The following is a 26,890-nucleotide window of genomic DNA, read 5'->3' on the forward strand; positions in this document are numbered from 1 at the left end:
CCCCATTTAATGACATTTCTATCTCTGAGACCCCAATTTATATTGTAAACTCAATGCTAATTTAACTCTGAGAGGCCTACTGTACACTCTCTGAGTTAAAGACCCATAAGGGTCCATTTGGTTCCAAACTCATCTAGCTGGGTCCCCCTGGAACCCCCTGTACCCCTGGGGGTCCCCGGAAGACGGTAGAGGAGAACTGAACATGAAAGAGAATGAAAAAGAGATAGCGACAGAACAAAGAGACTGCTCTGGCTAGACAACATGTAGGCTATGCCTAATGTTTATCTGTCACGTCATGTCAGAATTTCAGTTTGCTGGTTGTGGTTGTTATTGTGAGTGACCATGCAGTGACCACGACATAAATCCAGCGTTTGCTTGCATTATTGAATCTTAAATTGATACCTGTTAAGGCTGTTATGCAGGTCCAGGAAACTGCTTCAGTTTCATTCTCTTGTTAGCAAAATGTCGAATTTAATTTGCTGTATCCTCACTCAGAAAGACTTATGAGTTTGCCCGTCCTTATTTTTCTTTGGGGTCTGGGTTTCTTGTTTACAAAGTGACGCGCAGGTGCCGCCGGTTCATATTGTAGCCTAATCAATTCCCTATCTCAACCGCCGTGTGTGCGTGTGAGACGCACGGTCACGCACCTAGTGAATATTATACTTCTTCACCCCCGCCGAGAACAGCCGTCAGCCGACATAAAACTTCACATGCCGTCGTGGAGGTGAGAGTGTGCTGTTGCTTCTCTGCGCGAACACCTTCACAAAGTTCACACGGTAGAGAAGAAATGGTGCAATATTGGTGCTGCTGCAGAGATGTGTAGAGAGAGAGAGAGAGTTTGTAGCCTACACACAAGAAGGAATACATTGTTCACAGGTGACCTTGCTATAGTGGCCTGATTGGCCATCAGAGCAATGAAGGTTCATTCCAGACCAGACGTGTTGAACCTGGAGCCAGCTCATTTACTTCAGAGTGTGGACGATTGATTGATTGAAATATTTATTAACAGTTTGCAGAATTACAGTACATTTTAAGCACAAACTCAACAAAGACTGTTAACTGTGAGTGGACGACCCAATTAAGCATTACACTTGTTTACAAGAGGGTCCACCATGTTCAATTCATCAAAACATTTAGAGACGTACAAGTAGACACTTCTATATAGACAAAGAACAGAAACAGGAATTCATCATAAAACACGCACTTTGATCTCGCTGGAAAGCGGGTGCTATGGGCTATAGTTCCAAACATTGCTCCTATGGCTGGAGCCTGGAACTACTATGCCTGGAACTATCCCATTGAGATAGAATGAGCAGTGAGCACTTCTGCTTTCCATTGTTATAAATAATGGGAGTCAATGCTAGTGTCGCCACTTACTATCTTACTCTGATTTACTCCAGTCCAATGGCGTGGAGCCGAATAGTTCCAAAGGTTTAGGCCTGAAGTCTATATTTTCACTATTCAAGTGCCATTCAACTAGCCTAATGTGTTAGTTTAATATCACTATTATAGTATATTATATTACTATCACTATTATAGTACTCAACTTACTTAGGCCTACTTCCATATAGTATAAATCTGTTTTGTGATTTCAATATTAGACACAGACAAAGACACACACACACACACACACACACACACACACACACACACACACACAGTCACACACACAGTCACACACGCACATAATGATATGTCATAAACCTGACTGACTGCTAAGTAACTGCAGTGACAGCACACTGTAATTCTCTTTCCCCCTGCAGGCCAGCTGTCACACTGACTGGTTGGGATGCACAGCGTTCTGGATGAGGTGATTGTGTTGACACAAACCTTCTGGCGCTATCTGAAAGTATAGACTAAATTAATAAAATATGAACAAACTACTAAGAACTAAGAACAGCTACTATAATAATCGCTGCAGTGACAGGAATGAATGCTGCCGGGGAAGGTAGACTTACAAAATGTAATATTTGTGTAACTCTAGTAACATTGCTTGTAACTCCCACATACTGGTATCTAGCTATCTCTATCTACTGTATCTATCCATCCATGCAGACATCTAGACATGTGCCCTAACTCTCAATAGTCCAGAAGTGTTAATTGTTTTATGCATGCTTGCCACTGCAACATAATATGTATGTGTGGCTGTGCCCAGAGTTGGCAGAGTTATAGTCAGAGTTGCGACATTGAGGGGGCAGAAAACAGACCAGGTCACGTGGTTCATGTACTCGCGTGAGCCCATGGACTCCATGTGTCCCTACTAGTATTCGCCAATAGAAGTCTATGTTAGAAGAGCCGCCATTTGGACTTTCCCTATGAAGTGAACGGAGTTGTCGTAACTCTGTCTTGGCTGTGCCAAGGAAATTGCTTGTACTCTAGGTTCTACCAACTGCCTGGCAATACATTTCTATCATCTGATTATGCATCCACCAACAGTCTCCAGAGGCTTGTTGAGTCTATGCCAAAGCAAGTTTAGTCACACACTCACTGCACTTTACAGCATATTAATTGAGACCTTTTATTCTTTGTGACTTTAGTTTTGGCACTGTCTGCCTCATTGTGTGCAGTACAGGAAGTTCCCTTAAGTTCTCAGTCAAGTTCATATCTGGATGGTAAAGTCGAGAATCATCCGAGGGAAAAGCACCATATGCTGTCTCACACACTCACTCACACACGCACGCACGCACGCACACAAACTCGATCCAAGGTAATCTAATTCTGTCAAACCGAAAAGAGGGGAAAGGGAAGTCATAACAAAAGAGGGAAAGATTGAAAAGGGGACACAGATGGAGAAAGAGAGAGGGACAGACACACAGAGAGAGAGAGAGAGAGAGAGAGATAGACAGACACAGAGAGAGAGAGAGAGAGAGAGAGAGAGAGAGCAGACAAAACAGAAGGCAAGGAAAAGAGAGGGAAACATACTTCCTGACAACAGCTGGGTAGCTTCCTGTTTTCCCTGGAGGTATGAGCACTAGGCATCGCCACGGTAACGGTTGTCAAGGTGTTGACGGGCTGTCAGATGCACCAGTCACCAGGGAGAATCAAACTCGCAGGCAGTTAGGCAGTCAGACAGTCAGGCAGGCAGGCAGTCAGTCAGTCAGGCAGGCAGGCAGGCAGGCAGGCAGGCAGGCAGGCAGACACACAGTGACCCTAACTTTATATGAGACATATCATATAAGACCTAACGGTTCTACCATCAGTGTCGACTATAGGCCCTTCTGGCTTTGGAACTGTTGTTTAACTCTCACAACAATAAATCAGCTGCACTGGAGATGCATTGGTGCGTACGTGGAACACAACACATGACTGGATTGTGAGTCGAAACAGAAGACGTTAGGAAGCAAGCAGTCCAAGATTTTCCTGACTGTAAAATAAAAAAGGAGACTGGGGAGAAAGAGAAAGAGTGAGACAGACAATGAGACAGACAGACAGACAGACAGACAGCTGCATTTTGTGCAATAGAAAGTCATAGCCTGGTGAGGTCACACACACACACACACACACACACACACACACACACACACACACACACACACACACAGAGTACATGTCACATCTGTCTTCTCGCCTACAGGGGTAGAGAATACAAAGAGAGAGAGAGGTGGGAGAGCTGAGCGCAAAAAGCCTGGATTCTCCATTTGAGATGCTTCAGTGATTTTCAGAGAGAGAGATGGAGACAAAGCCCACAGCCACCCTCTCTTCTCCCTTTCAGATACAAATACAAACTTAGTAGGATATGCTCACACGCCTCGTTCCTTTTGCCCTTACAGTTAAGGGAAATGTTTCGTCATTCAAAGGTGGAACGTCAGGTCACTGCTGAACAAATGGAACCTACCGAGTCTTAACCACTGAGTAGTTCACCCAAGCAATTACTTATTTATTTCCATACACACCCCATGAAGCATTGAATTCATGGAGATTTTAATGCTCCAGTGTCCATCAAATCATTGGCTCAGGGACAACAAACAAATGTAATGTAATTGAATTGACACACTCAGACAGACAGACAGACAGACAGACAGACAGACAATGTGTGCAACAGACAGCAATGTCAACAATGGTGTAAACTAAAGTAACTATAAGTGCATTTACTAAGTACAAATTTGAGGAATCTTCCTTTTTTACTTTAGTATTTCCAATGTTCAACTCCACTGCATCTCAGAGGCACATATTATTGTACTTTTACTTCACTGCAAATATTTGAAAACCTTACTTTGCAGATATAAGTTAACACATTACCCAGTAACCACGTTAGCCCAATTTTATAAATAGGCTACTTTATCTACAAGCTCACAACCCGTTGTAGATCTGCTATTCTCAAGTAGGCCTAGTAGTTTTGTTACGTTAAGTATATTTTTAGGCCAATACCTTTGTACATTTACTCAAGTAACATTTTGAACACAGCCTATTTACTTGTAACAGACTAAACAGAGTATACATATTTTTTATATTGTGGTATAGTAGACGTAAAATATCCGAGTACTTCTTCCACCACTGGATGTCAAATCAATTTGCAATGCTATAGATATAGGACTTTAATTAAGTAGGTTAACTTTACTTGACAAGTGAGCTGCAGACAAACAATAGCTGATGCTTTAGGGTCAGAAAGCATGGGTACATTTTGTCTTCCACCGACATAAAGCAGCACAAGTTACATCATTTACCCAGAGAGAGAGAGAGAGAGAGAGATTTAATTAGAGGAAAGCCGTTTAAAGTGAAAATAATTCTGATAGATTACTGTTGTGTCTCACGTGTTATTACTTTTTAAAACAGCATTTAACATTTCTAACCATATTAATGCATCTGTATTTATTCTCTTTTCTCCTTGGATCCATCTCTCTCTCCCTACATGGCAAGTGGTACACAGTGAACCCTGTGCTTGACATGAAGCATATTTCCACACATTGATACATTTACATATTTATGTAACGGCCGTGCTCTCTGCGCTTAATGTGTGGTGTAAAAATAGTGCTGCTATTGGAAAGATGAAGGGGGAGAGAGCGAGAGAGAGAGAGAGAGATGATGATGATGATCACACATTCCTAGAGGAATGTGATCATCCATTTTCCTGTTCAAGAAGGAGGAGAGAGAAAAGTCCTTTGATGAGAGGGAGCAAGAGTATACAATACCCATATGGGCCTTTAATATAAAGATCCATACATGATAGGGGGTCCATAATAGATTAGAATGTATTAACCATCTTGTCACTCAGATGACAAAACGTGTTGGAAATGTAAGGGAGATAACATTTTTACATGCTTTTTGGGAGTGTCCGAAGTGTTTTACTCTTCTGGAAAGAGGTACTGCATGCTGAGGAAACTCTTGGAGAATGGTTGGGACTAAAGATTACCAAAATGACCAACGTTCTGTCTCTTGGGAGATAGCACACTTTTGCCACAAGGGGTCACCAAGGCACAACATGCATTAGTGACTGCAGGCTGATATTGAGAACCTGGAAGAGTTGGTGTACACCAGGGCTCACAGACTGGGACCATGAACTTATGACTGAAACTGGAAGCGTTGGTGTACACCAGGGCTCACAGACTGGACCCATGAACTTATGACTGAAACTGGAAGCGTTGGTGTACACCAGGGCTCACAGACTGGACCCATGAACTTATGACTGAAACTGGAAGCGTTGGTGTACACCAGGGCTCACAGATTGGACCCAATTTATGACTGGAACTGGAAGAGTTGGTGTACACCAGGGCTCACAGATTGGACCCAACTTATGACTGAAACTGCAGTATTCAATTGCCAGAAAGAACAATAATGCCAAAGGAAAGTTCCATTTAGTATGGGACTACTTTAAAGCAGTGGTTCCCAAAGTGGGGTCCGGGGACCCCCAGGGGTCCTTGATGGAGTTCCAGGGGGTCCCCAGCTAAATTATAGTTTGGAACCAAATGGACCCATTTGTACACTCTCAGAGTTAAGTGAAGTTTGTTATAGAAAAATCTATTAAAAAAAGAACTTTGACAACCATCTCGTCACTCTAGATTCTATGGTATCCTTGACCTCTTGTTCTACATTGTTTATTTGGAAATCATAGCATTCCAGGTTATCGCACCTCAAAGTGGTTTAAATATAGTTTACAGAACAGCTACATGAAAGATGCTGTCCCCCCCTCGCCTCACCACTGCAAAAAAATTAAAAAATGACTAAAATTCAAAATATATAAATAAATGCACTACTGTAAATCTAGTTGGACGTATTGGAGACAATTAAACATTTATGGTAGATATGCAAACGTTTTACATTCGCCTGTCAGCCCAGCTTACCCAGAAACATATTAAAACTGTTTTCTTCTCTTTTCCCCGCTTTGAAATTACTTTCAGTCTCACTCAAGTTATTATAATAATTATAATAATAATAATAATTACTATTATTATTATTTATGGAATGCCCAGCACTCAGCAGCTTCATGTTTTGGCATGAATGAGTCTCTTTTAGCCATAACGGTGTAATGTCACATCTATCCACAAGGTGGTAGTGCTGGATTTTTCAAGACACTGCAGCTGACAGCCTGACACGGAAGGTGTTGCATCTCATCAGTTCCGTGCCAAAGGAAGAAGAAGTTGAACAGTAAACACAGACGTGTCGGTCCCATATGCATTGCATGCGCGTCTCAAATGTGAATTAAATCGCTTTAAAAGGGCACATTGTTGCTTGGATCATCATGGACATCGCGCTGTATCTGATCGCTGCTGCGGTCCTCATCGTGCTGATCGTGTTCGCTGTGAAGCTGCGCGGTCACACTGAAGATGGTGAGATGATCTGACAGCTGCTCAGACTTCATAAACACCAATACCTTTTATGCTAGTATTGGATCAAGACGACCATAGACGTATTTGATCGATTTCGACATTTGCATATCATTAACGATAATGAAAATATACAAATCTATAAAATACATCTAAGACTATGATGGTTTTGATCTACAATAATATTATAGAGATTCTCGCAGATGTAGCCTAGCTATTTGATCGATTCCGACCATTTCAAACTTGAAAATGTCAGAATCGATTAAATACATCTACGATCTGTCTTGTGTCTAAATCTTAGGCTAGTCTTGACTCTTGATCCAAGGTTACCGTTTATATTATATACTATAATACAGGTAAGTTTACACCATCTTTGCAGGTTTTAGAAGAATGGAAGTGCAAGGTGGTGACATGAGTGCTGGAAGTAGCTCTTTATACTGCATTCAAGTGCATTGACTGTATTTCTGTGTGATATTGTCTAGCATTCAAAACTATCTCTATTTGCAATGTTCTGGAAGCCTTTCCACTGTTAAACATCACACTAAACGTACATTATGTTGATAAGTATCCTTGTACTTGTTTATAGGGAGCTTGGGTGAGTTTACCCGGTTGGACTTCTTCAACTCCTGACACCACAGCCTTGAGTATGGGGATTAGCTGTTCAAACACTGATTCACAATATAACATATTTATATTTGTTTATGAGAAAGCGAAATTATAACACAGCCTAGGTATTATTTTTCACAAGCTCACTGGCTCACAGCACGTCACTTGGTGCAATAGCCCTGGTCCAGTGTGTCAGCGAATCTCTCGACTGGACCAGGTCCATTGGTGCCACACTGAGAGCTTGTACATCTGCTATTTTTGAAAACAATTTTAAATGTGAGAAGAGAAGTACTGTTTTGGAAGGCATTCGTAGAATCGACCTCAGGTCTTAAACCCATTTAGGCCTGATGTCGAAATAAAAAAAAAGTCTTCAAAATCCTGACACTTTTCTGAAATCCCTTTTTCTATACGCCGACCCCCATCTGAAAATATGTTGTTCCAGGGACCCCCAGAAGCAAAGATTTGAGTTAAAAACATTTAGTTTTTTCCCCCAAAAAATAGCTAAAGCATAACATAATGCTTAAAACACCAAAAGGGGGCTTCCCGCCCGGTTAATGGGATAAAATGTATCATTGTGACAAACTGACAACAACCGTACGTACCTGGTCTTTTCGGTGTCCATTTTCAGCCGACGGGGAACAGGGGCAGGATGTGGCGCGGGCGGTGGCACCGCGCCCGCAGCAGGCGGTGCAGGAGCGAGGAGCGGGCATGCCACGCCGGAGGAACCTGAACACCAGGGTCAGACGAGCCCGAGACGCTCCTGACAACGGTACTGCTTGGAGGAGAAAACACACACACACACACACACACACACACACACACACACACACACGCCATAAAAGTGTAGGGCTGTCACGCTCGTGATATTTTTTACGTTTGTCACACAACAAACTGCAATAATTATCGTGTTTTTGCGCATGAACAACAGCACATTTTAACACTTCATAAACAAAGGCTGCACAGGGCAGATATGACAAAGAAATGGATGCCATATAGTTATATATATATATATAACTTTATACTTGAATAGTTGTTTCCGATACTGCCAAAAATGCTGGAATGCCAGTCTATGCGTTCTGATACCACACCGTTTATCACGGTAACATTTTGAATGTTTCAGACATTTGCACTCTTACTGTACCGTTTACATTGTCATACCAACTTGTATCTGCAATTTAACTTAACGTATTTTGTCATTCATCATTGCTTCTCAAATGTTGTAATTTCAAGCACAATTCCCTCAGGGAATAACATTTTTTTATTATTACACACTGGTTTCAGATATGTACTCGGTATCGACCAATACGCAAGTTATTGGTATCGGATTTATTTTTGTATCAGTACTTCTCTGCTGTAGAGTTAAAGGTGGTGGTTTGTGTGGTTCTTGCAGAGGACGATGCTGCGGAGGTATTGGCTCCAGCAGCAGCAGCAGCGGAGGAGGAGGACGATGACGAGGAGCCTCAGCAGTCCCAGGCCACGTCAGGGAAAGTCGGAGCCAAGAAGCAGAGGAAGATCGAAGAGAAACAAGCCAAAAAGGCCCAGAGAGAGGTGAGGGAGATGCCAATGTTTCTCCCATTTTGACACGTGTCCACATACGAGTGTTGCCGCCTGTTGACCACACACTAACCCATGTCCACTCCAATTGCCACCCTTATAGCTGTTAACCACAGACTTACCCATATTATTCACAAGCACTGATCTACTTATAATCTAGCCACATGGCAGCACTGCAAATGCATAAAGTAAGGCTTGTGTTTCTGTGACGCTGAAGATAGATTGACAAGCACACAATCGTACATACTGGAAAAAGAATCCCATTCTGTCTAATCAATGTGTCTATTTTTTGTCCGTTTGTGCAAGTCTAATGCTTGAAATTCCAATTCCAAGCATCACACGCCGGATGCGGCCCGATTTGTATTTTTGGCTTGCGATCCATTTTAAATTTGGTCAGCTGGAGATTCGTAATGGAGGTTTGATCCAATTGTGGTGCATTTAATTTGGTAAAATGTCCCATCATGTTTGTCTGCTTTGTCCTTCCAATAGGCCGAGCTGGAGGAAAGAGAGGAGAGAAAGAAGATGCAGGAGTTGAGAGACCAAGAGCAACGTAAGGAAGACGAGAAGGAGAAGCTCCTGGAGCAGAAACAGGTAAAACAAAACACTCTGAACTCTCTTCTGAAGACGAGGTGGAGTCGCGACCAAAACAAACTCCCTCACGTCCTTTTCTTCCTCTGCAGGAGGAGGAGGAGCGTCGCGCTAAGGAGGAGCTGGAGAAGAGGGAGGAAGAGGAATACCTGAAGCTGAAAGCGGCGTTTGTCATCGAGGACCAAGGCGAGGCGGAGATTCTGGACGAGGACGAGGTCAGCTCAGGTCTACTGCTGTACGATCGTGTGGCTGTAGTGCCACAAAGTGGATGGGATGATCACATAATGTACAAATACATTTTGGACTCGACAGCTCATTGTCTATAGGTGTTGGAAAAACACCTATAAAATACAGTTTCATACCGCTTTCCCAGTACCTTAATGTGTAATTGTGTAACAATAGCACAGATTGTAACAAAATCAAGCCATTGTCTGATGAAAACCGCCCAGCACCCGGTCCCCATTGTAGATCTGATAAACGCAATCTAAGCAATATTCACATATCTCATTTCAACAGTGTATTGTGAGACTTGATGTCCAATCAAACTTGACAGAATGGACAGTAGAACTCCATGCCAACCATGAACGGTGGTAATAAAGTCACGTTTGTGTTCTTTGCTTTCAGTCACGCAACCTCCTGCAGGAATTCATCCAGTATATTGAGGTGAGCATTGGCAGACGCCACATACCCCCCACACTCGTACTGCAATATGTCTGTATAGAACGACGCCAGGCCCAGGAAATAATTCCCAATGCATTTTTCCCATAGACATTTCAAAACCTTTTTATTTAAAGAACTTTTAAGCGTCGTACGAAGCCAACTCAAGTCGTGACAAATCATGACAACAAACACAATATTTTGGACCAAACAAATAATTACAAAGAAGAAAAACAACAAAAAAAGTGTTGTAACCTTGTTGATTTTCTACTTTCTAATTCTTTGTTTGGCCCAAAACATTGTGTTTATTGTCATGATTTGTCACGACAAGAGTTTGCTTTGTCCGCGACGTAAACTCTTTAAATGTAAATACTTTCTGAAAATGAACGGGGATTTATTTTCCGGGTCTCTCGAGGGGGCGGGACTATATCTCTATATACAGTGCATCCGGAAAGTATTCACACCCCTTCACTTTTACCACATTTTGTTTTGTTACAGCCTCATTTCAAAATGGATAAAATTCGTTTTTTCCCTCATCAATCTACACACAATACCCCATAATGATGAAGTGAAAAAAGTCCTTGAGTGGCACAGCTTGAACCCCATTGAGCATCTCTGGAAAGACCTGAAAATAGCTGTGCAGCGACGCTCCCCGTCTAACCTGACAGAGCTTGAGAGGATCTGCAGAGAAAAAGGGGGAAAATACCTAACCGGGGTGCATACTTAGTTTAGACTAGTCATTGGTTAGACATGGGTTAAGGTTAGGTTTAGGTGTGCTGCCCCGTGGGAGGTTAAGCTTGTAGGATCATTCCCAAAAAGTCTTAAGGCTGTAATTGCTGCGAAAGGTGCCTCAACTTAGCACTAAGTCAAGAGTGTGAATACTTTCCGGATGCACTGTATATGCTCTATATCTAATAAATCCATGTTTGGCCCCCTCCCCCACAGGACTCCAAGGTGGTACTGCTGGAAGACCTGGCCTCACACTTTGGGATGCGGACTCAAGACGCCATCTCTAGACTACAGGACCTGTTAGCCGACGGCTCCATCACAGGTTTGTACATATATACCGTTCATACCGTGTGCCAGCAGCTGAACTGGTTGCTCACCTTTCTCTCTCTCCCCGTTTGCTATAATCTAAATTGATTAACTGTTTTGGCTTTCAATTTGAAACGGAACAGCACACACTCAAACACGGATTGTAATTATTCTGTCTGTTCGGATGCTTTTAACCGTAAACTAGTTGCACTCACAGTATGGTATACATGACACTACACAAGATGCCCGCTTGTGGAACAGAGACTTTTACGACAGGTTGATTCCATGTGTGAAACCGGTACAGGGTTTCCACTCACAATAACAAGTGCATCCATGTTGGATAGATCTGTCTACCGATGCTATACTTTAGGCCCAATACCATGTCTGTACCTCGTCAAAGCTTTAACTTAACCCATGAAGACTGGGAAAGTATCTGCCATTTCAGATTTTAACCACTTTAACCATTATTTTATACTTTGGCTATTTAAAAATAATACATTTGTAAAATCTTGAAATGTGCAAATTAAAGCCCAAGTCAAATCTTTGCTTCTGGGGGTCCCCAGAAGCTCTGCGGTCAAATGCATATAATCTTGGGGGACCATAGCCTCGCCTCGGTATCCAGGCTTTCATTTTCGTCGGCGCAAACATTGAAAGCCTGGAGGAACGTGGCCGCTCTGGTCTAGAAGTGGGAGTGAACCCTTCCGGGTAGGCGTCGCTCCAAATGATGTGATGTAGCGCTGCACTAGGGAAAGAGAGGAGGGGAGATCCAATCAGGGCGTGCGCAAATCTCAGCCGCGACCTGCCCCCTCTAGACCAGAAACCCTCAGTTAGCTCAGGCTAGGGGGGACCTTGACATGAAAAGCTTTGGGAACCACTCGATAGGCTATAGCAACTTTGTTTTCTTCCATCCACAAAAGTTTGGGATTTGGAGGACATTATTTTGTAGAATCGGGTGCTCGTCCTCAGGTGTTAATAGTTAACCAACTAACCTGTCTCTGCAGGCGTGATTGACGACAGAGGGAAATTCATCTCCATCACTCCGGACGAGCTCAACGCAGTCGCCCAGTTCATCAAACAGAGAGGGAGAGTGTCCATAACGGAGCTGGCCCAGGCCAGCAACTCTCTCATCAACCTCACACCCGTGAACCGCAACGCAGCCTGAAGGACTGAGACACCCGGACACTCAGCCGTTTACTTTTCGACGTTTCAATATTCACCCACCGTTTTCAACGAGCCTAATCTTTATTTAAATGCTGGAATGACTTACACTTTGATTTCTCGTGTCTTTAGAGAGCGGGACTTTGTCCCAGCTCTCAAGTCCTACATGGATGGCACCTTGCAGATTTCTGAAATGTAATTTGAGTCATTCAATTTAAGTGGATCTTGAAAAAATGTGACACAGTATAATGTAACCACGTTCTTGTGACATAAGAATTACGAATACTGTATGTTTGTATTTTAAATGTAATAAAGTTCAGTTTGAATAGTTTTGTGACATTGTGTTACTAGGAATTACCAATTTCAGAGCAAACTGTAGATATTGGACTTTGCACTTTTACATCAGGCAAAGGAAATCTTAATCTTAGCCAAGTTCACTGAGATAGTGGTAAATTAATTTGAAAACAAAACAAAGATACAGAATGTAATCTTCTATATTTGGCACCCAATATTTCCCGTCTGAATAGACCGGTTATATTTGCAAAGGTTTGTGTAAAGGTTAATGTCACCTGGATATTGTTTTATCATAGCCAACCCCTAAAACACCAATGCAAATAAGCTTACAGTAATGTCAAATAGTGATCGCTGCCCACCACCACAGAGGTTGTGGGTTCGAATCCATCCTCCCGTGTTCAGGGGAGGGGGATATTGGTCATTGCATGTACTCCCAACGGTCTGGGAGTGTTAAAGACCTTTTAAGCGTCGTACGAAGCCAACTCAAGTCGTGACAAATCATGACGACAAACACAATCTTTTTCACCGGTCATCAGGGAGTGTTGGGCGGGAGGAGTAGGACGAAGGCTCCACGTGACACGTCCTCCTGGTGGGGGCTCCTCACTGGCAGGCGACTCACTGGGAAAACAATGTTCATACTGAATGGACTAGTTCCTGTAGTCACAACAGTGTCTCCGACTCTGGGGCTTTTCCAATGGAAGTCACATGGTTTGACCACACACTTGTGTTTGATTGGGGGGGAGGGGGTCAAACACTTGACCAAACACTTGAAGCCTGAAACATCAGTCTGAGAGGTAGAAGTTTGTTCCATCTAGGATTCTACTTCTTTTTTGTCTATGGTGCTCTGTCTCGTCTGGGATATTTCCCAAGTAGACTTGGGTCCTCGGTCCTGCAAAACACAATCAACAAAGCCATAATCAGAAGGATTATTTCTTTATAACACACAAAATGTCAACACTTTTTATACACTGAAGGTCAAAAATTCTCCCTACCTACTAAAATATTTCATCATTATTTCCTCACAAACACGAGAATGCTGCTCGTTAAAACCACCCTTCACTCACTTCCGCAAACCAATTCATATCCTAATTTATTAATTGTGTAATTGTTTAACCCATTCAGGGTTAGCTATTAGCTATTTTTGAAAAATCGTGAAAATATTCGCTCTTTCAGAGCGAACGTTTTTAACTCTTTGCTACTGGGGGTATCCCTGGAACTACATATTTTCAGATGGGGGTCCCCGGTCAAATACAGATAATTCTGGGGGTCCTTGACATGAAAATGGTTGAGGACCTGACATAGAAACATAGTTTTCAGAAAACCTTTAGGATTTATGCATGCGCATACCCTCTATTGATCAGATCAACAGTCACCTGTATAATGATGCCAAGAGGTGCCAGGTCCTTCCTCAGCGTATCACAGGCTTTCAGCAGTGGAATCCTGTCAGGGTAGGGTCTGGGTTTGGGTTTGGTGCCTCCGGCGGAGCTGCTCTCCTGGGGGGCTGAGGCCAGGGCGAAGGCTCGCACGTGGCTCCGGAAATGGGTGAGCTGCTCCACCACGTTATTCAGGGTTCCGGAGGCGTCCACGGCGCTGCCCTCCTGTGGACGAGGGGAGGGATGACAGGTAGAGCAGCCAGCCAGCTGCAGTGAGATAGCCTGGCTTGGATTCACTGAAGATTTCCGGGAGGAATCTTCAGTGAATCCACGCTATGAGGCTGGCCAAGCCAGGCTAGCAGTGAGATGGGTATAGGCCGATTCTAAAAGTAAAAAACATTCTTCTAAATCCTAACAGTTTTCTGAAAAACATATGTTGCTATATCAGTGGGGCTCAAACTTTTCCATGTCAAGGACCCCCAAAATGATATGCATTTGGTCTAAAAAATATTTTGTTCCAGTAACCCCCCAGAAGCAAAGATTTGAGTTAAACTTTTTTTTTGCAGATCTACAAGCTCATGCTGTGGCACGAAGTGACGCAATATGAGCCTCTATATCTGTATTTGAATAGCCAAAGTATAAAATAATGGTTAAAGTGCTTCAAATCTAAAATGACACAGATGTCATCCGTCTGAATGGGTTAAGGTGTTACACCGCAAAGATAGCTACAATATCTACAAATCTCACAATACGTCAAATGTACTGTAGATCCAGCACGAGTGCCACGCTACGAGCTTGTAGGTCTGCTATTTTTTAAAGATCGTGAAAATGTGGCCCAAATGTTTGAATATATATTCTTTCAGAGCGTTCATTTTTTTAGCTCAAATCTTTGCTTCTGGGGGGGGGGGGGGGTTCCCTGGAACATCACCACTGACATAGAAACATGAAACATGTCATGACATTTTTCAGAATCTGGTCTCAGGTGTAAATGGGTCAAAGTGGATACAGTTTGAATCCATACTGTGGGTACATTATTTTGGCAATATTATCATGCAATTCCTCTGACCTTTCTGTCCAGCAGATCAAGGCCAAGCTGCTCAAAGAGCTCTTGGATGTAGGAGGTGATGGCTCCGAACACCGCCGGGCTGCGAGCCTGTCCCTCTGGCTGAACACAGAACATTAGAACGGTACAACACTGGACATATATTTAATTAGTAGTATATGTTTTAAGGAGAATTCCAAACTAGAAGGCTTTCTTACCTTTATTTGTAGTTGTTACGTCCCGACCAAAGAGGTCCAGGTGTTATTTTGTGCAAAAGCGCACTATTGGCTATTTCCCCTACCATAAGGCCTCAATGAATTGCATTGAATTGAATGGGGCTATGGGGTGTTATACAAATTTTCTTATTTCCATTGCTCAAAAATAAAATTATAGAGTATATCCTCTCTTCATAATTTAAATAGTATCTCAAGCGGCACACTTTACTACTTATTTCAATGGAAATAAGTGAATTAGCACAAAAACCCAACCCCATTGAGGGCTTATGGCAGGGGAAATAGCCAATAATGCACTTTTGCACAAAATAATACCTGGACCTCTTTGGTGGGGACGTAACAACTACACATAAAGGTAAGAACACTTTCTAGTATGGAATTCTCCTTTAATACATTATGCAATGTTATAGATATCCTGTCAAAATAGATATTCCTGAGTTTTGATCGTTCAAATTGAGTCATACAATTATAAATATGAAAATAAATCTACCAAGGAAGTCATTGAACGTCTTCACAGTCAACGAGGCAGAAAATCTAGAATCATCTGCCTTCCCCTGTTGAGTCACGACCATAGAGACAGAATTATGGAACTAGTACTTCGATATTAGTAACTCCTTTCCTCCGGGACAGTAATGAATCTATGTAGGGCCCAGTGGTGCATTTGTTCCATGAAAACAAAGATGGATGCAGGTAGATTGACATGTCCGCGGGGACATTCAGTTCTCATCGCAGTATACAGTTGCCAAAAAAGGACAGTAAAACTGTGAGTGGACGACACCATAAAGCATTACACTTGTTTACAACAGGGCCCACCATTTTCAATTCATCAAAACATTTAGAGACGTACGAATATACACAACTATATATTCGTGAGAGAACAACTCCAGTCCAACCCCTATCTGAAAATATGTTATTCCAGGGACGCCAGCAGAAGCAACAATTTGAGTAAAAACGTTCGCTCTGAAAGAATATATATTCAAAGATTTGTGCCACATTTTCACGATTTTTCAAAAATAGCAGACCTACAACATAATGCTTAAAACTCCAAAAGGGGTTCCCGCCCCCAAAATGGGTTAATAACAATAAATGAGAAGGTGAGTGCTGGCTATCATTCCTGAACAGGTTACCGTTGTGACGGGTTGAAGTTGGCAGTTGCCATGGTAGACCAGGTCCATGACGGCATTAATGGCTCTCGGTGTGTCGAAGTCATCAGCCAAGGCTGCTAGGACGCCCGTTTTGGTTTCAGCCAACCTAGAGAGAGACAGAATTCAGAAGAATCCCCCCCCCCGTTTTATATCTCAGCTGATGCCAATAAAAGCATTTGGTGCTCCTATTTTATAAGCCAAAAATAAAGCCGATCCGCAATCTCATTGGGCGCAAAGCGTTGGATGGGCTATTTTCGCTAATCGTTAACACAATTCGACGGTGGTTGTCGAATAGGCTGGACAGCTTCCCTCATGTCGGTCTAATCCCACCATGTTGTTTTACCTCCCCTCACGTAGATTATGTTCATGCTTCCTTCAACTGAGGTGGTTTTTAACCATGTGAGATAGTTTCTTTTCTCTCTTTTCTTTTTTTTTTTAATCGTACAACCTTCACAATTTTTCAAAAATAGCAGACCTACAAGTTCATAGCGATATGAGCTTGTAGATCTGCTATTTTTCAATAGCTTAAGTATAACAATGCTTAAAACACCAAAAGGGGTTCCCGCCCCAAAATGGGTTGATTATTAATTCAAACATTTCCCTTTGCTCTCACTACCTCTGCTCTGTCCTCTCTCTTCTCATGAATACTACAAAATGAGGGGATTGTGCACGGGCGAAACCAGATGTTCACTCACTTATTCACACGGGACCTACCTCTCCCACAGAAGTCCCTCTTGTATTGGCAAACACTGAAGCTCGGCCCTCATGTAGGCCTGAGCACTGTGAATGAAATTGACCACCGTCTCCAAGGAGCATTGAGCCTCATTCATACTGGCATCGCTGTAATCTATGGCTGTGGAAACACAAAAGGTTTTTTTTTTTACTCATGGCATAGAAACTCATGTTTCCTGTTAACATATTTGTGGTTGTGGTTCTACAAAATGTCTTCGAAATCATGACAGTTTTCTGAATAAACCTATGTTTCTATATATCAGTGGTTCTCAAACATTTTCATGTCAAGGACACCCAAGATTATATGTAATTGGCCGCCGACCTCCCCATCTGAAAATATGTTGTTCCAGGGACTCAAAGATTTTAGTTGAAATGTTCACTCTGAAAGAATACATATTCAAAGATTGGTGTCGCCATTTTCACGATTTCTCAAAAATAGCAGACCTACAAGCTCGTAGTGCAGCACTCGGTGCCGCGCTATGAGCTTGTAGAGCTGCTATTTTTCGACAGCTAAAGCATAACATACTGTAAATGCTTCAAACACCAAAAGGGGTTCCCGCCCCAAAATGGGTTAAATAAAACGGCATACCAGGCATTCAGTACAAAGACAGCTTCAACTTTGCTTTTATACATCAGTTACCATAGTTATAGGGCATATGCTGCTCTTTCACGACTATTCAACATGAAAGGAAAGCATTAACAACCGTGAAACTGAATTATAATGTATATAATCAGATGTTAATGAAAACACGTGACATTTATGTGTACCTGCTCTGTATTTTGTCATGAGGCAAAACATCCTGAACTCATTGGCAGAATAGGACTCGAGGAAATCCTGACGTGAGAGAAAGTGAACAAGAAACGGAGAGATCAAATCAAAACATGTGCTAATCAATGACGAATTCAGCATGAAATGCACTTCACGTTCAATGCAAAAAAATAATATGATTCAATTAAGCGTTTACCAAAATGAATGCATCATAATTTTTTTACCTTTATGGTGATGTAGTTCTTTAAGGATTTCGACATTTTCTCGGCACTGCCTTTAAGATGCAGGTGTCCTGTTGCAACAACAAACAAAGATGATACACTGAATTATATTCCCTCGTTGATCACAAACGATTGAATTGCCGGTTTATATCTGTACAAATATGGAAATCTGAGATCATAACCAAGTTAACCAACATTAGCCAGGATCAACTGAAGCAAATAGGTTGACAGGGTTATCACGATCTGCTGAACTAAACAGCTAACCATCAGTATAGTCTATAGGGCTCCATCTTGCACCACCCTTATCCCTTACGCCTAAACTTATTTGCCATTTTCTACTATTTTGAAAATAGTTTTTCACTAGCCGATCTACATCTACATGTTGTGAGCTTGTAGATCAGCTATTTGAACCATTTTAATCCATTTTAGCAGATCTACAAGCTCATAGCTTGTAGATCTGCTATTTTTGAATATATAGTGTTACAAAGCGACTTTTTAACTCAAATCTTTGCTACTGGGAGGGTCCCTGGAACAACATATTTTCAGATGGTGGTCGGCGGCCAATTACATATAGTTTTTTAGGTCCTTGACATGAAAATGTTTGAGAACCACAGACACATAAACATGGGGTTTTCAGAAAACTGTCATGATTTCGAAGACATTTGTAGAATTGAGCTCAGGTCTAAATGGGTTAAAACGTTTTTTTTAAATAGTAAAGAATTGCAAATAAGTTTAAGAATAAGGATTAAGGGGTGGCGCAAGATATAGCCCCATGTCTCTTTTTACCTGAGTGCAGGAAGTAATTCCCCCACTGCCCACACCCATGGTAGGCCTCGCTCTGGGCGATCTCATTCTCGTGGTGGGGGAAGGCCAGGTCGATGCCTCCTGAATGGATGTCCAGCTGGCTCCCGAACACAGAGCTATCAAATCAAATCAATCTTTATATTTTAGAGCACATTTATTTAAACAATTGACCAAAGTGCCATACAGAGGAAGAACAAGAACAGAAACAGAGTACAAACATGACCACAAAAACACACATAATGGGCACAAAATGAAACAAACATTGGATGAGCTCAGATGAGATTAAAAGCCAGAGAAAAGAAGTAAGTCTTTAGCAGAGATTTAAAAACATTGATGGACTTGAGCAGATCCAATATGGAAAGGCAGGGTTCCACAGCCTGGGGGCTCTGCAGCCGCCAAAGCACGTGTGACCCTGGTTCTCTTGAAAGTTTTGTGTTCTAAATGACAGTATAGGAAGTGGTCAAACCTGGCAATGGTGGAGCATTCAATGTGCCACCCGGGTCGTCCTTTGCCCCAGGGAGACTCCCAGGAGGGTTCCTGTGGCTTGGAGCTCTTCCACAGAGCAAAGTCCCGCACGTCACGTTTATCCGTGTCCCCTGGGTCACAGTTGTTTTCAGTATGGTTTTGGAATTAGTCATTTCAACAGTAGGCCAGCCAAAATATGAGGCTATTAAGGGCCTTGCAAACGTGAAGCGAGGAACGCAGGCATTGTCGCCTGGATCAACACAGGTCTCCTCCAGGTCTGTTGAAGAGGGGCGCGACAACGCAAGCTAAAAAAAAAAAGCTAAACAGAATCCAGGTCTGGTGAGTCACAGGCGCACGGGACCGCGCTCACGTAAATACACTTGCATTGTCGCACCGCGACTGTTCCGAGCAAAAATGCAGGTCTCATTGAGAATGAACTGTAGGCGCGTTTTATCGCTCCCCGTTTGCAAGGCCCTTAAAGCATAAAATACTCAGCATTACTGTAAGGCTGAGATTGTACGAATATTTTTTACCAGATGGACCTGTTACTTTTGTGCAATCTCAGAGTTACAAATTGATAAATTAAAACCCTTAGGATTTGACTGTGTAACACCATGAATAAGGGTTGAGCCTACAGAAGATTCTGTCCATATTTATCACCAACCACAAGACAAATTCAGAAGTCCTACCTGGCTCTCCCTGCGGTTCAACAGCAGTCACTAATTTACCATAACGATCTCCAATGGACTGGATGTCAAAATACACATCCCCTATAAAAAAAGAAAAGGATAATAATAATGACAAATTAATCAGTATGATCTCTGTATTGTCTGTGTCTGTATTATTTGATGAGAAACATTCCATTTCACAGTTGAGACAGACAGGCTAATTTAGTGTAAATCTTATGTCCACTAGTCATTAATAAAGCTGATATCAGAACACGGACACCTGATTTTGATACTAAGTTGCCACCACAGTTATATCTAGATTTATTTTATTTGCATCCAAAGAGTGATGATGATGATGATGATACCATTTGTAACGGCATAGGCATGTCCATTGTTGATGATGCGCTCAATAAACGCCACAATCCGAGGCACGTTGTCCGTGACTCTGAGGTACACTGCAGGAGGATGCACCTGAAAAACATCAAGGTATCATTACAAATTATGTTGTATGTACTGTATGCACACCCCTGACCCCACACACACCTTTGTAAACACTTCAGACTGTGCAGAGATCAATAGGTCTGCATTTATTTCAATTCTAGTTTTTGTGAACTGTTGAGCATACACTACAGCCAATTCTAGAGCATTGCTCAACTCATGTCAATATTCGTTGAAAGTATGCGAACATTATTTTGGCCATACATAGCATAAAGCGCTCACAACATGACGCATTGCGAGCTTGTAGATCAGGATCAGCAATTTTTGGCAGAGTGATTTAGAGGGCAAAAAAGAGGGAATCAAGTATAGACCCCTGGAAGACAAAGTCAACAAAGTAAATAGGGTATGTGGTTAACTCACCCGTAAATCAGGTCTGAGTCAATGTACCTATACAGATAGATTGTTTTATTAATTATCTGTAGTGATATATTCCTAATGTCAATTAAGTCCACACCCACAACACCAGTGGGAGTTCAACAAACCATGTGCAACCCAGACAAGGGACTAAATTCATTTTGCTCCTATGCCACAAACATGTGGAACAACCTACCATCTGTCATTAAAACATGTGAATCAAGACGTCATGTGTATCCCTTGACTCCTTCAAAACCGCTCTCAAAGGGCACATACGGACGGTTGCAATTCTAAACTCCCCCACTCACCCCTTCCCCCCCCCCTCACTGTATGTTTTTCCCCCTTTTTTCCCTCCTTTATGGTGATTTCCTGTTTTTGGCTATATAGTAGTGTATATTTGTCTCTAAATGTTATGATGAATTGAAAACGGTAGACCCTCTTGTAGTGGTGTGTAAGTGTAATGCTTTATGGTGTCGTCCACTCACAGTTAACAGTTTTTGTATTGAGTTGTGCTTGAAATGTACTGTAATTCTGCAAACTGTTAATCAATCAATCAATCAATCAATGCACTAGAAACTATATAATGTGCACCATGTACCCTAGACATATACATGTGTTGCACGTACTCCATCCACAATACTATTCCAGTAAACGTCAGTCCAGTCTATAACTAAGTGTCTAGCCTTGACCAGTGTTGATTTCGTCGACTAAAACTAAGACGAAAACTGTTTGTCGACTACTATTTTTTCCACTGACGAAAACTAAACAGAAACTAAATGAAAACTAAGCTATGATGACTAAAACTAAGACTATTAAAATATACTGACAGTAATTTTACACTCAACAGTAGATTTAGTCGACAAAAAACGAATGACATTCAGTCGATTAAACTAGATTAACACTAAGACATTCCAGGTGACTAAAACTAAATGAAAACTAAATGAAGACTATGACTAAAACTAAAATAAATATTTGCTGCCAAAAACAATACTAATAACACTTCGTTATCTACTTACCTTTAATGACAACATATCTTTTTTGAAGTCCTCCTCATACATCCGTGCCAGGGTTGTTGGGGATATATCTTTCTAGTAGTTAAATAAGAAAAGGGACCAGAGAACTGTCATGGAAGATAACTGAATCCAAAATACACCAACACTGTGGAACATGCAGCTTCATGGTAAATGGTGCATTTATATAGCACCTTTATCCAAGGCGCTTTACATACTGTAGATTGTGCATTACATTGTGCATTACATTCAGCCATTCACACACACACTCATACACCGACGGCAGCGGAAACCATGCAAGGCACCAACCAGCCCATTAGGAGCAATTAGGGGTTCAGTGTCTTTCTCAGGGACACTTCGACACTAACTCTGGGGGAGCCCGGGTTCTAACTGGCAACCTTGCGGTTACCAACCAGCCACTCTACCCCTGAGCCACCGCCGTCCAATCATCATGCATGATCATAATATCAGACAGCCATGATTATAAACCACATTAGGATCTTACTTCTTACCTCAGAACTTCTGATGATGATTTTATCGTCTATATCCGTGATGACCATGGCGTGGATCACAGTGATGCCAAACAGCCTGGATAGTATCCTCTGCAGGATGTCAAATCGGACGTAGGAGCTATGATGACGACAAGACAAACATATGTGCTGACGAAGTTGGGACCGGGGAAACGTATCGTTAATACCGACGCCATACTACTAAACAGTGGTGGAAAAAGTACTCAGTTGTTTTACTTAAGTAAAAGTACCAATACTGCTATTTACAACTACTTCATTACAAGTACGGAATTGAAAACGTACTTGAGTAAAAGTACAAAGGTATCGGCATCAAAATGTACTTAAAGTACTAAAAGTACTCATATTGCAGAATGTCCCATATTATAAGTTCAAAATGTGGACAAAATCTATTGAAAATAGAAGATCTACAAGCAACGCAATGCATTGTGAGCTTGTAGATCTGCTATTTTCAAATGGCCTAAATGTATAGGGTTGAAGTGGTTAATGTACCGGTATGTTTTCTAATCAAAATTAAAATCACCAAAGTAACTAGTATAACAAAAGTTTACAAATGATTGTAGTGGAGTAAAAGTATACATTTTGGCTCTGAGATGTAGTGGTGTAGAAGTAAAAGTAGCCTACTGGAAATTGGAAATACTCAAGTAAAGTACAAATACCTCAAAATTGTACTTAGATCAGATAGATAGATAGTACTTAGTTACTTTCCACCACTGCTACTAAATATAATGAGGGGTTACCATGCATGACCAAGATGTGCGTGGTCGTAAACCGTGGGTCCACAGCTGTACCTGAAAACAAACAAGTACATTTGGTCAGCTGACTATGACGATGAATTGTGACTGTTGATGCGCCATCCTGTTGAGAGGGTTATCTAATAGTCCAATAAACAGGCTGTACACTTAAAATTATGGATTCACAAGATCTGGCATTTATTGATTGCCCACAATTATCCCAAATTGAATGGTCATGTGATATATACATGTGAACAGCAAAGACATATATGAAAGCAAATACGACCTGTTACGTCACGAATTCGGATTCGATCATTATCAGTCCACAGATTTGGGGGCCCCGCGAAGCACAGGACAGAGAGCTGGTCTATCCTGGAGAATTCTGACACGTCACTCTCTGTCCTGACAATATATACAGTCGCTATCTCTCACTCACTGAAGTGACCTTGCATGCGCACCGCTCAGGCGGCACACTCTGAAAGTAATGGTAACTGCTTGAAGGGTCTACTTTACCCCACCAGCCCTCCTTGGTAATGAGTAATCAATTACCAGATCCTTGACATTATGAAAAAATCACACCTGTGTGAACTGAGTGGTGCAACACCCCCCCGCCTCTCTCTCTCTCTCATTAGCAGGCAACAGTGTAGCACTCTCTCTCTCTCTCTGTTTCTGGCACAACAGTGTATGAACCAACACAATATAGGTAGGTGAACACGGACATTGCTGTTCCTTGGAGTGGTTGCACCACTCAAAAAGTGCAATGCAATGGGAAACCTTGATTGATTGATTTATTAACAGTTTGCAGAATTACAGTGCATTTCAAGTGCAACTCAATACAAAAACTGTAAACTGTATTATTAATGCAACGTGTAACCTACATGATTGTAATGCAATGTGTGTGTGTGTGTGTGTGTGTGTGTGTGTGTGTGTATTATTACTATTATAAAAGGTAAACAAACAAAAGTGTGTGTGTGTGTGTGTGTGTGTGTGTGTGTGTGTGTGTGTGTGTGTGTGTGTGTGTGTGTGTGTGTGTGTGTGTGTGTGTGTGTGTGTGTGTTTACTATAATGAGAGCCTTGGACTGTCTTGTCTTATATCAATTCTTAAAATAAATCTGACAGTCTTATGAAAGAAGAATGTTGGGAATCATGTTATTTTATTTTATTTAGTTAAAAAACTAATATTAATCATACAGTCTCAGTGTAATGTAATTGATTGAAGTAGGCCTATGTATTAACAGTTTGCAGAATTACAGTACATTTCAAGCACATAAAAAACTGTTAACTGTGAGTGGACGGCAGGACGACCCAATAAAGCACTACTACACTTGTTCACAATTAGGGTCCACCTTATTCAATTCATCATAACTTGTCCTACCAGGTAGCCACTCGTTCCCGTGCCAGTATGAGTGGCTCTTTCTGCTTGGTGAGGCTGTTGTAGGTCTTCAGACCCGTGTCGAAGCCATCGGTGGGTGGACTCCACCGTTGACCTCCTCCAGCACCTGCTGTGCATCCCGATCTGTAGCAGCTGACCAGTCTGAGACGTGACAACCGGCAGACTGTCTGCAACGTGCACAACGATGACCTGCTTCTACTGGGCCACATCGTTCGTGTGTATTATCAACGCGACAATTCTACTGTTTTTGACGTCGACATCTAAAGACACTTTACTCCTCCTGTAGCAACCTTACTTCCATTCTTTCTCACTCGTTCGTTACTTCCTGGAGTGGAGACCAACCACGCTTGCGCAGAGCTTCCTGTGATGCGTCTTTCGTCCTTCAAAATAAAATAATAATAATAATGCATTTTATTTATAAAGCGCTTTACATTCTTACCGTTTTACGAATCGCAAAGTGCTACAGAGATTAAAAGCATGGCAAAAAAAATACAATACAATACAATAAAAGAAGCATAAGCAACATCATTAGCAGTAAAACAAGTTTAGGGAAAAGCTTTCTTAAAAAGGTGGGTCTTAAGTACATGGATAAAATATCCATATCCAAAATATCCATGGATAAAATATTATCCATTCATTCTCTCGTCTGTGAGCAACTTAACTGTAAAGTAAATAAATAATAATAAATAAATAGCCCAGTTAATAATTTGTAATTAAGGTTCCATGTTCAAATCCCATTCAGTCAGTGTATCATAAATAATCATTGATTTAACTTTCCAGGCCTAGGTTGTCACCGCCTAGCTGTGCCTGATTTTTGGAATCACAAACTTACATTTTCAATAAAAACAAAAATATACAATACTGACATATTTTCTGCCTCAATGAGCATAACCAACGGGTCGTCCATACAACGTCCATACGACGTCAAACAGACCTCTCTGTAAACGCCAACCCCAAAACGTACGTCCAGGTCGTCGTCCCAGCCAGACGTCCATACGACATCCATACAACGTTGACAGGACCTGCTGCATTTCCCGTTCATTCTCTACGGTAGTGTGCTGAACCACTACGGATGTAATGACATTTCTGGCCACAACGTGGGTGTCAATGCGCTGTGGCGCTGTTCCACATTTCACTTCCGATGTGCCACCCAGACTGAAGTAGCATGGGGAGGGCTTCTCAACCATTTCAGGCCGTGACACCCAAAATCATATTTGAATCAACTATAAGTTACAACTATGAACTATCACCATCAGTATTGTACAGTAACTGTTACTGGTGTGCGTTGGCCCAACGCACACCGGTAGAGATTAGTATTATACTATTGTTTGTCTTTTAATGTCTTGAATTTTACAGAACCACAAATAACCCCTTTAATTAATAGGGCTTTTTATGTTATCATTTTAGCACCTTTTATATAAATTCCCTACCACTATAGCTTTTTTGCAAACTGAAATCAATCAATCAAATCAATCAATCAAAAATGGCTGTTTCTGAAATATTAATACATTGGATTGGTCAGCATGCAAGTCTAATTGCATGCAATTTGTTTGTTTTTTTACAATTAAAAGCAAAAGAAAAATCAATGATTTTGTAACAAATGTAGGCTTTTAATTACAAGTGTGGAATAAATGACACCTTTGGATAAACCTGTGCAGAATATGCATGAATAACATGGCTTCTTATACAAATGTGATACAGAGACACACAGAGGGAGATGTTTCATACAGCCATGCTTCTAGAATAGAGTCAATAGTTTGGATGCGTTTCACAAACCACACCAGTTGCAACTCCTTGCAACAACACCGTTTTAAGGTTAACCACACCAATGCAACTCAATGATTTGCATTGGTGTGGTTCACTGGTTGACCTTAAAATGGTTTTGTTGCAAGGAGTTGCAACTGGTGTGGCTTGGTCTTTACAATCTGGGAACCCATTGGCAAGACAAAGGAAAAACAGCACCCTCTTGCCATGAGTCAACAGTCTGTCTCAAGAGACTTCTAGCATCCAGTCTGTTCCATGCGATAGGAGATTAGGAGAAAAAAAAACGAACAGCAGACTTTCACAGGCCAAAAGCTAAACCAATTATTAATTATCAATTCAATGTATAAATTTCATGATACATTTTAACATGTTTTGTCATTATTACTTAGTTATTACACCGCAAAAAAAAAGAACTCTAAGAACATGAATTTTAGAACTCAAGCCCATGGACCTCTGTGTTCTCAAATCTTACTCGGAAAATATTTGGGCATTGATTGTGTCTATA

General features: G+C 41.6%; 2 protein-coding genes across 2 annotated transcripts; one reads left to right on the top strand and one right to left on the bottom strand.

The window, feature by feature from the left end:
* The first annotated feature begins 6,541 nt into the window (after window positions 1–6,541).
* On the top strand, window positions 6,542–12,586 carry ddrgk1 (DDRGK domain containing 1). Its single transcript, XM_083759037.1, has 8 exons — window positions 6,542–6,764; window positions 7,996–8,136; window positions 8,758–8,915; window positions 9,411–9,512; window positions 9,602–9,724; window positions 10,134–10,172; window positions 11,112–11,217; window positions 12,203–12,586. The coding sequence occupies exons 1-8, from the start codon at window positions 6,677–6,679 to the stop codon at window positions 12,361–12,363; spliced, it is 918 nt and encodes a 305-aa protein (XP_083615163.1). The 5' UTR covers window positions 6,542–6,676; the 3' UTR covers window positions 12,364–12,586.
* Window positions 12,587–12,774: 188 nt separating this feature from the next.
* LOC310854407 (cysteine--tRNA ligase, mitochondrial-like) lies at window positions 12,775–24,951 on the bottom strand. Its single transcript, XM_083759036.1, has 15 exons — window positions 24,604–24,951; window positions 23,235–23,285; window positions 22,480–22,597; window positions 21,974–22,045; window positions 20,471–20,576; window positions 20,127–20,207; window positions 19,439–19,568; window positions 18,955–19,088; window positions 18,172–18,239; window positions 17,947–18,013; window positions 17,161–17,299; window positions 16,429–16,552; window positions 15,093–15,191; window positions 14,027–14,251; window positions 12,775–13,542 (listed from the first exon to the last, which is right to left on the bottom strand). The coding sequence occupies exons 1-15, from the start codon at window positions 24,828–24,830 to the stop codon at window positions 13,465–13,467; spliced, it is 1,719 nt and encodes a 572-aa protein (XP_083615162.1). The 5' UTR covers window positions 24,831–24,951; the 3' UTR covers window positions 12,775–13,464.
* Window positions 24,952–26,890: the final 1,939 nt, after the last annotated feature.

Source organism: Protomyctophum parallelum, assembly GCF_964188405.1.
Source record: "Protomyctophum parallelum genome assembly, chromosome: 23".
Taxonomy (NCBI): domain Eukaryota; kingdom Metazoa; phylum Chordata; class Actinopteri; order Myctophiformes; family Myctophidae; genus Protomyctophum; species Protomyctophum parallelum.

Bases quoted from the DNA above. Each gene is read 5' to 3' on its own strand.
- ddrgk1 (XM_083759037.1), top strand. From the start codon at position 6,677: ATGGACATCGCGCTGTATCTGATCGCTGCTGCGGTCCTCATCGTGCTG. The intron at 6,765-7,995 runs GTGAGATGATCT...GTCCATTTTCAG, and splicing joins GCGCGGTCACACTGAAGATG to CCGACGGGGAACAGGGGCAG. The intron at 8,916-9,410 runs GTGAGGGAGATG...TCCTTCCAATAG, and splicing joins CCAAAAAGGCCCAGAGAGAG to GCCGAGCTGGAGGAAAGAGA.
- LOC310854407 (XM_083759036.1), bottom strand. From the start codon at position 24,830: ATGTGGCCCAGTAGAAGCAGGTCATCGTTGTGCACGTTGCAGACAGTC. The intron at 19,569-20,126 runs GTAGGACTTCTG...ACTGTGACCCAG, and splicing joins TGAACCGCAGGGAGAGCCAG to GGGACACGGATAAACGTGAC. The intron at 17,300-17,946 runs GTACACATAAAT...GTGTTTCCACAG, and splicing joins CATGACAAAATACAGAGCAG to CCATAGATTACAGCGATGCC.